This window comes from Calonectris borealis, chromosome 3 (assembly GCF_964195595.1).
Source record: "Calonectris borealis chromosome 3, bCalBor7.hap1.2, whole genome shotgun sequence".
Taxonomy (NCBI): Eukaryota; Metazoa; Chordata; class Aves; order Procellariiformes; family Procellariidae; genus Calonectris; species Calonectris borealis.
Window position 1 is genome coordinate 73,770,567 of NC_134314.1, and position 14,133 is coordinate 73,784,699.

General features: G+C 42.3%; 1 protein-coding gene across 1 annotated transcript in view; it reads right to left on the reverse strand.

Moving 5' to 3' along the window:
• SASH1 (SAM and SH3 domain containing 1) overlaps positions 1-14,133 on the reverse strand; it is a 126,763-nt gene that overhangs the window by 61,457 nt on the left and 51,173 nt on the right. Inside the window, exons 3-4 of the mRNA XM_075146207.1 lie at positions 2,087-2,137; positions 1,916-1,965 (exon numbers count right to left, since the gene is read on the reverse strand). Coding sequence (XP_075002308.1) covers positions 1,916-1,965; positions 2,087-2,137 — 101 coding nt within the window. The remainder of the gene's footprint in view (positions 1-1,915; positions 1,966-2,086; positions 2,138-14,133) is intronic.

Here is a 14,133-nt window from a genome sequence, read left to right on the forward strand (position 1 = left end):
ATTGATGTGGCAGGCTGTCACTAATAGGCACAGGCCTGTATAATTTCGGTTTTGAATAATTTGTATGGTATTGAGTAGATATCATTTATTGTTTTCAGCACTTTGCCCAATTAGCATGCATCACATTGTCTTATTTCTTATTGGGCAAATATTTAACACAACCTGCCCTGTGCCAGTTTCAAGTATCTGATCAGGTTAATCAGGTACGCCCTTCAACTGACAGACAAATCCTCAAACAGGACACTTCCATTCTTGAAAGGTCCACAAAAATCACAGGTTCCTTCCATCTGAACTAAGACAACAAGGTTAATTTCCTTTCAGTGAGGTAAATAGGCTCTCTCAGAAGATGTTTTTGTAGATACTGTCTTCTCACTCAGTTATTTGTGGTACAACACCTACACAGAGACAGATTTTAGGAAGCTGGCTAGAACTTGTAAGAAGAGTTTATTCCCAGTTGCGTGCTGTCCTCCTGTGAGATCTTTATCTCATTATTACCCGAGGTGGGATGATGATATTTACCCATGGGGAAAGTGCTTTGAGACTGAGAGAAAAGTATTATGATTACAGGATAACTTTGGAGGCTTATTTTCCAGATTACAGTTCTCATAATGTTCCCATTCACTTGGCACTTCTGGTTTCATTATAATGTTAGACAGGGAGGCACCCTTGAAGAAAACTTTTCCACGTTTCAGTATCTGAAGCACCACTTTTAAACTCTAAGTCTTCTAGGCTTTCTCTGTTTACAGCATGTAACATGGGGGCAGTGATGGTACCCAAGGTAAAATTCACCTCATCTGTCTCAAGCTGCTTTGAAAATGAGCATCCACCTCAAAAGCAAACCAACATTGCTTTCTCTCTGAGTGATGAAGAGAGACAAGGCACCTCTAAAAGATAATTTATCACTTTCCGAGATGAACCAGCTTTCAGACAATCCCACAGGAAGCCCCTAAGTAGCTGTTCCCTACTGTACAACTGACTTCTACGTGGCTAGCACTCAGGCGAGACCCATACCCTGCATCCACCACAGCTCCCTCTGGGACTGACATTCCTTCTACCAAACTAGCAAAAGCAAGGACGGCAACGTCTTAGAACCTTGCTATTACCACCCAGTGTTGAATCACTAGAAGATATTCAAATGTGGGACTGTAAAACCTTACGAAAGCGCATCACATCACAACTGGATTCCTGTACTCCCTCTGAACCAGTCCAGCTGGCACTACCCCACAAAGTGCAGGCAATTGGTAATTCGGTGTCAGTTGTCTTCATGCAGTGCTGCACGTTACCCTTAGCAGTAGGGATCCAAGATCTTGGAATCAAAGGAAGGAGGTGCAGAAAACAAGCACACACATTGCAGCAGGAGGTGACAGTAAACAGAAACCCTCTCAGTCCTCACAGAGAGGTTTTTATTAAAGACTGCTAAAATTAAAGCTCCTTTTAACTTGGTTTTAAATACTTCATTCCCTTGGCACCTTCTTCAAAAGCACAGTTACAAACCCAGGAGTGCACAGGAAAAGGAAAGTGATTTAAGTTTGTTACTCTCCCTTCCTCTCACCTATCTCTTTTTGGCTGCATTTAGGTCTAGTCACAGGAAGTTATTTTTTAAGCAGGTTTAATTTGCAGAGAATGTGAAATCAGTGATGTTCCTCAAAAATTACTACCATTCGTATTGGTGTATGCACACCCCAAGTGCTCACAGAGGGGGGAAAAGATAAATCTGTCTTGATCCAAAAAACAAAATAATAAAAAAACAAAGGCGAATGAGAGAAGGAGCAGGTTTCAAAATGGATTTCATTAATAGTGGCTAGATCTGAAATCTTGAAACACCAATACAATCCAAAATGAATTTACTCCAAGGAAAAAGAAAATGCACCAAATTCCCCCTCCCTCCTTTCTCACCTCCTGTACCTTCACTTACTTTCTTTCAGAGTCAGGTGTTGATGCAGTGCTGCTGAGACCAAGTGACTCCTGCAAGAGAAGACACATAGCAGTGAGAGCAGACACGAGAACAGCCTTTGCCCAATTTATGCAGAATATCAAATTAAAGAACAAGCAAACAAAAATGGATGATCAAAATCAAAGTGCTTACCTCAATCTGGGATCGCAGCTGTAGAGATGTGGGGCTGGCATCAGGTTTCTCCTAAAACAGAACAGATGTCAGGTTAATGAAATATCCAAACACTAGAAAGAAGAAATCTGAAGGGGAGACAAAAGGAAGAAGAAACAGGGTAACAGAACCTAGGACTACCTCAAAACCATTCAAAAGGGAAACATTAACCTCTCCAGAAGGAACCACTTTCAGGATAAATTCTGAAATACTCCAGTAAAACAGCTAATTCCATCCTTATCGCTGGAGAATACAGGAGCAGCTAAAATTGCCAGACAGAAATGATTCAAAACATAATAGAAAGAGGATGTGTTATTTTCACTAGATCATCACACAATTTCTTAGATAAGTTCAAGTGCAATTTCCCAAAATTTACTTTCAGGAAGAATATACAGGGAAAATGTAGCATTAGTGAGCATTCTGTGAGCTAAAAATACCGAGAGGATTCCGATACATTTCAGCAAGGCCTGCTTCTCACACAGAAATTCGTCAACAGGACAGAATTCAAATCACCTTCCTTCAAACATCTCACATATAACCATCTACTTCAGGACCCAGTCATCCAGGCTCCCTTTGCAGTTGATGGAGAGAGACAGGAATTCTTACAGAACAACTCGCCTGACGGGTTTCAGCTGCCTCAAGTTAGATGAGGCGAGTCCCACTGGTGGTATCTAATTTGAGATTGCAAGCCAGCTGCCTAAAAGGCACCTGCTATTAACAACGAGTCTAGCTGAAGTCAGTGGGAAAACTCCAATTAGAGTGGAGGAAGAAATTATAGTTGTCAGTACTGAGAACTACACTTTGCTGGTTGATCTGCGTGTGAAACCATGGGGGAACCTACTTATGGCTATTTTATTCCCAGCCAGTCCTACCCCTAATGAAGTTATTGCAAAGTGAGTACTGTAACCAAAAGGCCACCATAGCTGAGTAAGCAACCAGTGTAGTATATACACTCCAAAAAAATAAAAGAAGGACATGGATTTATTTCTCAATACTGGAGGTCTTTTTGTTAACACATTCCTCAGCCTACATGTAAATCTCTTTATCTCTGTGAAATTTTACTTCCTATGCCCTTTGTTTACAGAAAGGGTCACAAAACATTCTTAAGATTTAGCACAAAAAAACCCCAAACCCAGACACAATTTTCTGGAAATGCAGCCTTTTAATACTAAACAGGAAATCACCACTGCCTGCCACAACGCGGTGTTGGATTAGCCCGCCCAGAAAGTCTGCAAGATCTAGAGTAGAGAGGAACTACTCTGCCGTCACACGACTTGAGTCGGCTTGAGCTGCTGGCCTCGGCAGCCAGAAGGGCACAGGATGGCTCACGACCATGTGCTTGCTAGTAAACTCGGCTGACACAGGGTCATTGCCCAACTGCGGGATTTTGCCTGACTACGCATGGTCTGCGTATCTGCTTTTGCCGATTTTATAGCACAAAAAGGGCACTGCAGTCCTTGAGTGGAAGTCGGCATGAAAAGGCAACCACGCTCACTTACTGACAGATCCAACAGGACTCCTGTAGTCAAGCAGAAGCTGGACTGAGCCCAGGGAAATTCCACAGATGTTCACAGATCAGGAAAGTGAAATTAGCTATTTGGCACCAAGCACCCCTTTCTTTCTCCATTAGGTCTGTCAAAATGGAATCCGAGAAAGTTTTGCATCTGGAAAAGACTGCAGGCACATTGCTGTGAATCCTCCTCGGGCACTCTCCCACCCCCGCCTAGCAGTCCGCAAGGGGGGAGGGAAAGACAAGCCCCATGCTCCAAACGCTTCCCATTCACGAGCACCTCATTTGTCCACACACTGCTGCACAGATGAAAAAAAGAAGCATTTTATCAGCCATCCCATCTTCAAGTTTCATGTAGCCAGTCAGGAGAATCCACCGTGTCCCCAACATGCCTTTAGATACCAACTTTCTGATGCTTTATGTGTTGCCTTAAAAAGCTGCTTGCTCCAAGTGTTTTTTTAAAAAATATGCTAGTTTTTGTAAACTATCATTTAGAAGATGCTATCTGGGTTTCCAAGGCTTTATAGAAGTCTTTTGCTTGAGCAGTTGCTTATGAAGTTGTAGCCTGAGATTGCAATTAGATGGAAAGTTACTACTTTCAGCCTAAAACTACTCAGCTGAATAGCCAGCTGCATCCCATGTAACAAAATCCTAAAAAAGCTGACTGTATTTGCTTTCTTTTTTCTCATTTACTGTCAAGCCCACCCCGTTAGAACAGAAGCAGTTTTATAAGACCAAGATGACTGTGGAAGACAGAAGGAAGGACAACTCTTCCTCCTCAAAAGCTCTACTTTGCAATGCTGGAATGCAAAACACCTGATAGTCCTGTACTGTTGGGATTAATATACCTAACTGCCTTTCCAGCAGAATGATATTTTTCCTATTGCTATTAGAAAAGAAACCAAAGGAAAATACTTAGGAAAATCTACTCTCAACTGAACTTCTGGCATAGATCTGTAACACAGATCACAGAACTTCTATCAGCCTTGAGCAATTCTATTTATTTAGGTTAAAATCCATTAAACCTCACATTAAAAAAATCCACAGGTTGTGTTGACTTTAATCCAGCAGGATCAGGGCCTTTTTTATATCAAGGGCTAATTCTAGAAGGTTGAGCAAATGTTGTACCATTGGCATGCTCTCAAGCACGCTATAACATCTTTTCAAAAAATATTTTCAAAGATTAGTTTCATGAAAGTACATCTTTCACCCTTCTGAACCAAATCTTAAAAATTAAATAGAGGAGAGCTTGGGTTTATAGAAACAGCCACTGCAGTAACAGACATCCCTAGCCTGCATTTCCAGGACTCTGGTCTAGAAAAAGCAGGCATCAGAGCGATAGGTAATTTCTGTCCTAGCAGTCTGCTGCCCTAGGTAACTGCCCTCCACGTGTGCCCATAAAGCTTGTCTGAGGTGTAACAGACATTCACGCCACCTACACGTTATGCAGTGTTGGTGCAAGAAACTCCGTGATCTGAGAAAGTACCCGATAAAGTGCAGACGTGGTTAAATCCAGTGTTTCCCAAAAGTGTCTGATTTACTGCATGGTTTCCGGATTTAGGAGGCCCTGCCTGAGTCACCCATCCTGTACCCAGACACTGTCGGTACATACCGCACACGTCCAATACACTGTTAAATCACAGCAACTAACACCGGAAGATCCTGGAGAAATGGAGATATTCATAAATTGCATCCAACCCCCAGGGAACACATAAGAGGGAGGGCAAACGGTGGCTTAGCACCAGCTTGTCCAGCTCCACTCGAGGTCCAAGGTTAGCGCAGCACAGAATCTCAAATACTGATAATAAAGCCAGAGGGAGCTGTTAAAAATTAGTAATGCTAATATCCTGTAGAGTGAAGCCCATTGAATTTAAACTAGGGATCATTCCATCAAGTCACCTACAGCCAATTTAAAACAATCTGAACTTGCAGAAACATTTTGTTCTCCCAGTTTTAAAGCCATATTCTCAGCAGTCCTATTTTCTTCCCATCTCCTCCTTCACCCACAGCTGATGCCATCAAGAGGACGGCTGCAGGACAAGGTCCCGAGGTCCTGGCTGAAGCTGTGATCCAGCAGCTATAGGGAGGGAAGGCCTGCAGGCATCGCGCTGCCTAGGGACTGCCTGGTATCACCAACCCTTCTGTGCTGCGGGCGCTGCAGAAAGCAACTGTGGTGCCGAACTGATAACGCTTGGGAGCTCTGGTGCAGAAGTCCGACTTGGCGAAGTGCTTTTTACAACTCTCTCATTTTGAAAGAAAACACAAGCTGTAAGCTTAACAAGCAGGATTTGTGGCTTATGCTTCAAGCCTTAAGTTGTTCACCTCAGGGCTCAAGAAAGAAGCTTCCTTCACAGGTAGCTTTTCTGCTTACTTTGTATGCTGTGTGATTTATGTGATCATTTGGATACGTTTTGTTTTCAAATTATTGCAGACTTCCAAATACTGTGATTTTGGTTTTATATACTACCTTCCGTGTAAAAACCTTGAAAGCAGCTTTACAATCATTTATGAGCTCAGCCTGAAAAGTGTATACGGCAAGAAAGTACAAAGCACAAAATACACAGGGAAGAAGCTGGAAACACATTTCCTGATGGGAATGGTAGGTTTTGAATTCATGAGGGACTTTTCCTCCTGTGGTAACTTCAGTTCAGTTGTTCTGTATGTAACATAACAGATAAGGGACATCTCCGCCTACCTGAAGGCGTTGCTGTTCTGCTCCTGAAATACACAAGCATGGTAGAGAAGAGCATCCAAAAGGAAATCTGGGCACCTAGGGTAGGGCTCACACGTTCTAGGGGGAATGTGCATATTTTAATTACCTAAACATTAAGCTTCATCTATGCTCCACACCACAACTCAGTCAGTCTAGGAAATGATATTCATTGAATGAATCCCTTCTAATTAGAAATTCATGAAGCTCTTCACAGTTTCTGCCACAGGAGCTGTATCATTTGAATTATAAATTTAAACACTCCTCTGCAGATCCCAAGACAGGATTAATCTCACTGTGCAGACAGCAACTGTGCAAAGTGAGACCCAGGTTGAGTGCTGGGAAAATTCAGTGACATAACCAGTGGAAAAGGAGATGGCTAAAATGCTGATCAATTTATAAATAATTTTATGAAACCATTTCAGCAGGTGTAAATAAGGCACCTACAGCAGAAAACTTCTGTGAGAAAATTCTGCCAGTCTCTTCCTCCAAACATTTTCCCTGTTTGCTCTGAACATGCGCTGCATGTTCCAGTCTAGCTTCTAAAATGATTAAACAAAGCTACATCTGAAAGCTAGCCAGAGCACCGAAGGTCTCTAAGAGTTTGTTTTACTTTGAAAGCAACCGTTCTGCCCAGCGTCCTCCACCACACGCTATATTTCAGCCTTTGCAGAGGTTCTGGAGAAGGTGAAGGGAAGCCCCTGTGCAGAGACAACGCAGGTATGCAGGTGTGTAATGGAAATTGCCTACAAGACACTAGCTATAGGTCACAGGTCAGAATAAAGAATAGAAGACCTATCCCTGTGGCAACCCCCTCAGCAAGCGTTTGAGGGAATTAACTAGCTCAGTGAGTTTCCGGTAGTACAGATGAGTAAAAGTCCCATTTTGAGTCTCAAACCGCAACCTCTGGACCATCCCCTTAGCCGTTTCAGCGAAGAGTGAAGGCTTTCTGCTCCATTACTCTTGAACGTTAGAGCCAGAGTTGACAAATGCTAAATGATAACATCCTGCAGCAGCAGCAAAACTCTGGATCAAGGAAATGAGCTGTGCTGGAGGAATGGTTAAAAAAATGGGACTTCAAACAATAAATACTTCTACACATAAAGTAACAGTCCAAGCGTCTCAGTACCTCACACAGCAGCGCAGACACAGGTAAACACTTAGCTTAACTACTGATGAAATGCAGCTTCAGAGAAAACACGCTGCTACAGCCCTCACATGCCTGCTTTTAGTATTAGGTAGGGAAGAAAAATCATGCCTCTCAGCTTGACACAAATGCTGGAATGTATCAAACATAACACGGCACGGGGGGAAGCGTTTGACACTCTCCCCTCTGCCAACAATAAAAACAGAAGGGTTTTTCTGTCCATCTCAAATACATTGCATTCAACACTAAGGCTGGAAGCCACAGGAGCTGAAAAACATTCCACAATGATTTTGAAAAACATAATTCATTAGCAATTGCAAAGAAACTGCAGCTTTTATAAAGCTCTAACAATGAAAAGCGAGGCAGTGCTAACTCATAGATCCACTTGTAACAAATGGGGGTTGAATCCAGTGAAATTACAGCACAAAGACAAAAAACCACCAGCAACGGGCTTCAGAGAAAGGAAAGTCGATAGGAAAACAGAGTGTTCTGCAGCAGGGAAATCAAATACCTTCTGATCAATTTTCCAAACAAGATGAAGCAAGCCCAGAACTATGGTAGCTCTCTCTGTGCTAAAAACATACTAATATAAAGATATATACACGCAATTGGGACACAGCAGGTCTTTGATTGACGTATTTTTACACCCATGACCCAAATGATATAACAGCAAAGCACTCTTGTGCTGACATAACTGCATCTACACTAGAGCTCTTGCTGGTATAAACAGGATGAGTAAGACATTCCATCTTTGCCTAAAACTCCTCAGGTCTGTCAGCATCGCCTTTTATTGTACAGGTAAGGCCAAAAAGAACTTTTGTGAGGAGAAATAACGATGGAAAACACAGCGAAAGACATGGGTTTCCAGGGAGGACTTTAAGATAGCAAAGGTGTTCGTGGCATCAGGAAGAGCTGTAATGTTTCAGAGGGATGAAAAAAAACCACCAAACCACGTCAAGAATGGTTAAGTGTGAAGACAGAGAGGTATCAGGACATGATGCAGGCGAGGGAGGCATGAGGCAAAGCCCAACTGGACACTGCCCAAAGCAAGGGGCCCTTCTTGTGCCGGAGCTGACAGTTGCCACTTCCCACAGGGAGAGGATTTAAGTGTGTGGGAAAACGACCCAAGGAAGGGAGAAAATAAATGAATAAACAAACAAACAACAGTTTGTTACAGTGTACTCCGGGGTAGGAAGAGTCCCATCAGCCAAGTACGGACTTCTTGCCCAGCTGCTGGCCCTCCGGCAAGGACGGCTACGGCAGTGCGCGGGTACCTCGGCCTCCGCCACCACCTGAACCGATACTCTCAAACAATTAGCAAGTCAGCATCTCTGTGAACAACATATCCCCCCCCCCGCCCTCTGCACCTTGCTTTCCTCTAGCTGCGGGGCCAGGAATTTAGAGTGGTTTTGAAGTGAAGCACTCACAGCATCACCGATAAGACGAAAATAATCACAAGGAGCTCCTTGCCTTGAAAGCCATGGCAGAATATGCCGAACTTCTTTCTGAATAGCAACAGTCCTGATCCGTTTTTATGTGCTCTTCAAATTCAGGATACCCATTCCTCGGGGTCAGTGATGTTCTCCATTTCCCTCTGTTAAACACTTTTCAGATCTTCCCGATTTTTCATTTTCATGTACACAAAGCTGTACTACATTTGTATTAAGCTTATTTGCCATTTTATCAATTTTTCTTCAATATTTTCAAGACCAACAAAAGGTATACTTTCTTTTTGAAAACTGGCAAGGAAAGAAAAGGGGAAGCCCAGGCGAAGACCAATGCCTCCAGGAAACTTCTACAGCCGTGCTATAAATCCTTTCAAACAGACATACCATGGAAGCATAGGCTCACACCACGGATCCACTGTATGTTGTATTTGCATTGATACAGTATGTGTGCACCTATAGGCCAATACCGAGCCTCCAGCACATGAAATTTCAGATGATCTATACTGCAAATGAATAAGAAGCTTTCGCGCTGAATCAATCAATACATTCAAGGCTCAGGGATTCTTGTGAAATGGGTTGTTACTGTAACACTGATGAATTTTTACAAGTACACTCCCTTTCACATCATCATTTATCGTGCTAGCTAACACTTAAAAACTCTACGTTTTTTCCAGCTTATGTTGTAACAACCAATAAGCTATCAACGAATTATACAGAAGATCTATAGCAGAAAACACAAACTACAGTTGCCTTTGAGTTACTAAAGCCGTAAAAACCCTGGTGAAATTCAGGAGAAAGTAAATCAGAAGAAAGCACTAGTCATTAAGAAATCCACAAAGAAGGTTTTTTTTGTATTACCACAGATGCATGGGGTACCAGCAATGAAGTCCCTCATTTCGGTGGGGGGGGGAACCAAACAACTTTGCATTACTTCCATTCTGGGAAAGCAGTGACTTGTTTTACTGTGTTAAAAAGGAGACAGCTAAAAAAAGTTACAAGAGTTATCTACCGGAAAACAAAGGATACTTTAGTTTAAAACTTTGCCCCCACTTTTTAACTTTTTTTTCTAATTTATGTCAAGATGATAATCTGCAATGCATTTTGTGTCAGCAACTTCCATCACTACAGTCAGTGTAATGTGCAGACTGGCTATGGCAGCAAAATTAGACCGTTTTCCCCATCTCACTTACTTGAGACACCTCATATTATAGAGACTCAAAACAAAAACCAAATACGTATGAAAGAGATCTACCTCTTTCTTTTGGATCCTTTAGCTGTGGTGGGCAAAACCAAAATTCAGAACTCGACAGCACTGTGGGCAGTGGAAGAAAAGCACCAATTCATGAGAAACCTGGCGCCAACTTTGTTTCTACAACTGCTGCCCTTTGGGCTGCCTGTTGCTGCCATCAGGCCATGCTCTTCAGAGCTCGTGACCTTCTCTTGGCTTCACACGCCTCCGGAAAAATCTGCACCTATATCCAAGTTTCCAATTTTAAATGTATAGAGGCGCATACACCTTCTCTATGTTTTCTTTTAAATGTGAAATCGAACCTTTCAGAACAGGACTAAAACCTTTATTTAATTAAAGAAAATCTACCAGATTTAAGACTTTCTCACACCCAGCACAGAATTTCTGAAAGTTTTAGTGCTACTGCTCAGGAAACGGATTTTTCTTTTTAAGTTTTAGAGAAGTGAAAGAATCCAGTAGAAAACAGGAAAAAGAGGCAACAGAACTGTCTAACAGAGTTATGCTGAGCCAGGACCTGAGCCACATTACCCCACATCCTCAACAAGGAGTCTTATCCTGAGGTTATGCCTACATGCACATTTACTAGTTTTCTCATCTTCCCATGAAGAAATTCAAACAGCCTCCTGTTGCATCTTGTCATGCAAAAAGAATTATGTCAAAACTTCAAACATTTGGGCAAAATGGATTCTTGCTTTCCAACTGACAGTAAAACTGTACCTCTTTTTTCCTCTTTCAGAGGTTAAAAACATCAACAGCTGCAAGCTCAAAAATGCAGACATCCTGAACTCAGGTCTTCGTCAGAAAAAAAGGCTTCACAGAAAGCCCTGCAGCCCTAGCTTTCAATCCATCCATTCGCAGTGTTTTAGACTCGGTAGGCCTTTTCTGCTGATTTGCACTTTCAGTTTAATGTTTTTTACCCAGTTTAGTTCCCCCTTAGTGACTCCTATGTTCATTATTTCATGAGAAGACTCCTGTCGGAAAGCTGCAACGACATAAGATATGCCGTGTATTTCATCACTTATAAACATGGAGGGCTGGTGGGGTTTGACCCCCATTTTAGCCACTCTGACAGTGGATACAGCAGGAATACAAATGAGAAAAGGTTTTGAAAAAACTTTCTATCAGACAAACTTGTGTCAGCGTATGGGGAACTGTCTCTTTGCTAACATTTTTTATTACAATAAACTCATTTTGAAGAAGCAGTTTCTTTCAGGATCCTTTTTAAGAAAACACACTTGAAGCAGGAAAGAAACTGGTCATACTGGGAAAAGTTTTTGTCTTTTTTTTTTTTTTTTAAATCTGACTTTTATAACCACTTAAAAAGCAGAATCAACATTGAACTTGAAATCAAACTGGTTTTGTTTACTATGTAGGTATGTGAAACTGAACACCTGAAAATGAAGATGGATAATACGAATTCATTCCCTAGAGCTAAGCACTGAACTGCTCACTCTCAACATGCATAAACGCACTCCAGGAATGTGAGGGGGTGAGGGAAGAGAGACAAAGGTGGATAGTTGGATGCTAACTTCAAAGTCTCCCAGAAAGTGAGGGAGAAATTAATTTCTTGAACAAGAGAACTGAAAACAAATTAACCATATTAATGCAAAAAAGGATTAGCCCACGAATTGCTAGCCTGTATTTATACATCCTCCCTGCTATAAAAACTGCCTTTGATAAAGACACTTTTAAATTAGCCATTCTCTCTTTATCTTTGAAATTGAAGCCTATATTTGATAGATGCTTTGGGCCAGATCCTTGCTTATTTAAGTCTTCATCACTGGCCATCACATGATGATTATTATCAAACAAAATTTCAAATCAACTCTGATGCATTGTATCATATTTTTTAGGCCTAAAGACTGTTTGGGAAGATTGTTCCCATCAGAGGGAAAAATTGTTATTGAAGGCCATTACACCATTTGGCACAATTCTCCGTATTTACAAAGAAGATATGCAGCATCCTTGTTTGATAAGAATTATTGCCTTCTACACATTCATGATAGAAGTCTGTATCTACACAAGTATTGATAGAAATATTCTTCATTTTCTATTTACCTTTAAAGTAAGACTGGACTAGAAACTCTTATGCCATAGACAGAGTCATTAACAGTAATGGTCCCAAACGGTGGTGCAGCAAATGGAAGCCATGCTCTATGGGACTACTGGTGCAGCACGTTTTGCTTTGAAGGGTAATGGTGCGAGAGTGACATCTGACAGCTCCAATACTAATCAGCACAACTGCTGGTAAGGGGTTAAATTAAAGGCTTCAATCACATCATTAACAGCTCCCGCTGTTGGGCCGGGCTCCAGCCCAGCTGCAGAGCTCCAGCCAGTTCTTGCAAAGCTCAGCTGTTCTGCTGAAAAGGCACAAGTGGGCTCCTGCCACATAACCAGCACTTGGGAGAGAAGGTGCGTTTTGCTCTGGCACACCAGCCAGACAGCAAAAAAAGTGGTTAATACAGGTTTCAGTGATTCTTAAATTTAAAGGGCAACAAATCCGAATTCTGAGGATCCGTCAAATACCTGTAAAACGCTCATCCCTTCCTTCGTTCAAAGCAGGAGGCTGAGAGATTTTCCCCAGGAGAGGATAGCGGGGACCAGAACCCTCTCACAGGGCCACAGCAGCCTCCTGGTGAGATCAGGCTTGTGCGATCCCCGGGGCTGACCCCCGCTCCCTCTAGCCCAGGGGCATTGCACCACTTTCAGGCTAGCGCAGGACGGTGATGAACAATTTTGCTTTGCCTTGTGGTGTTTTTACACAGCATGGTGGTTATCCCATCACAGACCGAATCAGGGTATTTCCTGAACAAAAGGCCAATTGCTGAATGATGAACAAACTGAGTACCGAGAATGTATGTGGAGAAAAAATAATGACGACGCTGTTACTTTCTGCTTACAGAGAAAGTGTTTGAACCTCAGCAAACAGCCGTCCTTCAGTAATCACAGAAAACTCAGATCTGTGGAATCTGCAAAGAAAGCTGCCATCGCTGCTCCGAGCAAATCATCTGCAACCATCATCCACAACTATTCACCAGAGAATTACAAGTGCTCCAGTAAAGCCTTACAAATTATTCTCTCACGTAATATTTTCTCCCTGTGCAGTTAAACTACATACAATTCAGCTGCTTAGACCATTTTATTCCTGAAGTGGCAACTACAGTGACCTTCTTCCCAAGTTCCACTTGCAACTTCAGCGTTTCTCTCCACCAGACTGTGGGTCACACTTGACTTTAAGAAGGACGCACAGAATTGGCAATGCAGAAACAAATGAAGCACAAGCGCAGAGCAGACTTGCACTCCAAGAGCCACCCGCAGTTTTTCAGTGACGCAGCATGTACAAGTAGCACGTACACTTCATTCCAGCAAAGCCTGTACAGCTTTGCACTCCCTTATGCACCTTCTTATTCACGCTATCCACTCAGCGTCATGTTTGACTATTAAAGGAGCATTGCAGTCACAGTTAATCAAATTACAGCATTAAAAACGCTGGCATGCATTGCTTTGAATTTTTATAACTTGTCTTCCAAAGATACATAAAGTGAAACAGACCCTCAGCAACCAGTAACTATTTCTATTGGGAGGTCCATTTAAAACCCAGTCTCTTTGCTAATAGCACCAAACAGTGTGCTTATGCAGGCTATGCAGCAGCACAAGAGTTGGCCCTAAGTTACAGGGATGCTGTGACAAACTAGGTAAAACTAGGGACTTAAGGGAGTATGCCTCATCTGTACTGCTGCAGAGCGGGTTCAGCCCTCCACATGCCTTAGCAGAATTGTAAAACTAAATAATTGGAAGGAGGTCACTTACAACTGTAAATGCAAGAAATGCCTTTGTAACCCTGGAGACCAGCTAGAGCAAGCATGCTCCACATTAAGCCCAGCTGATTTAAGGAAAATATAAAGGCCATCTTTTATCATCTTGCTGCAGAAACTTGGGGCTTCATCATGACTCCTACTTCATAT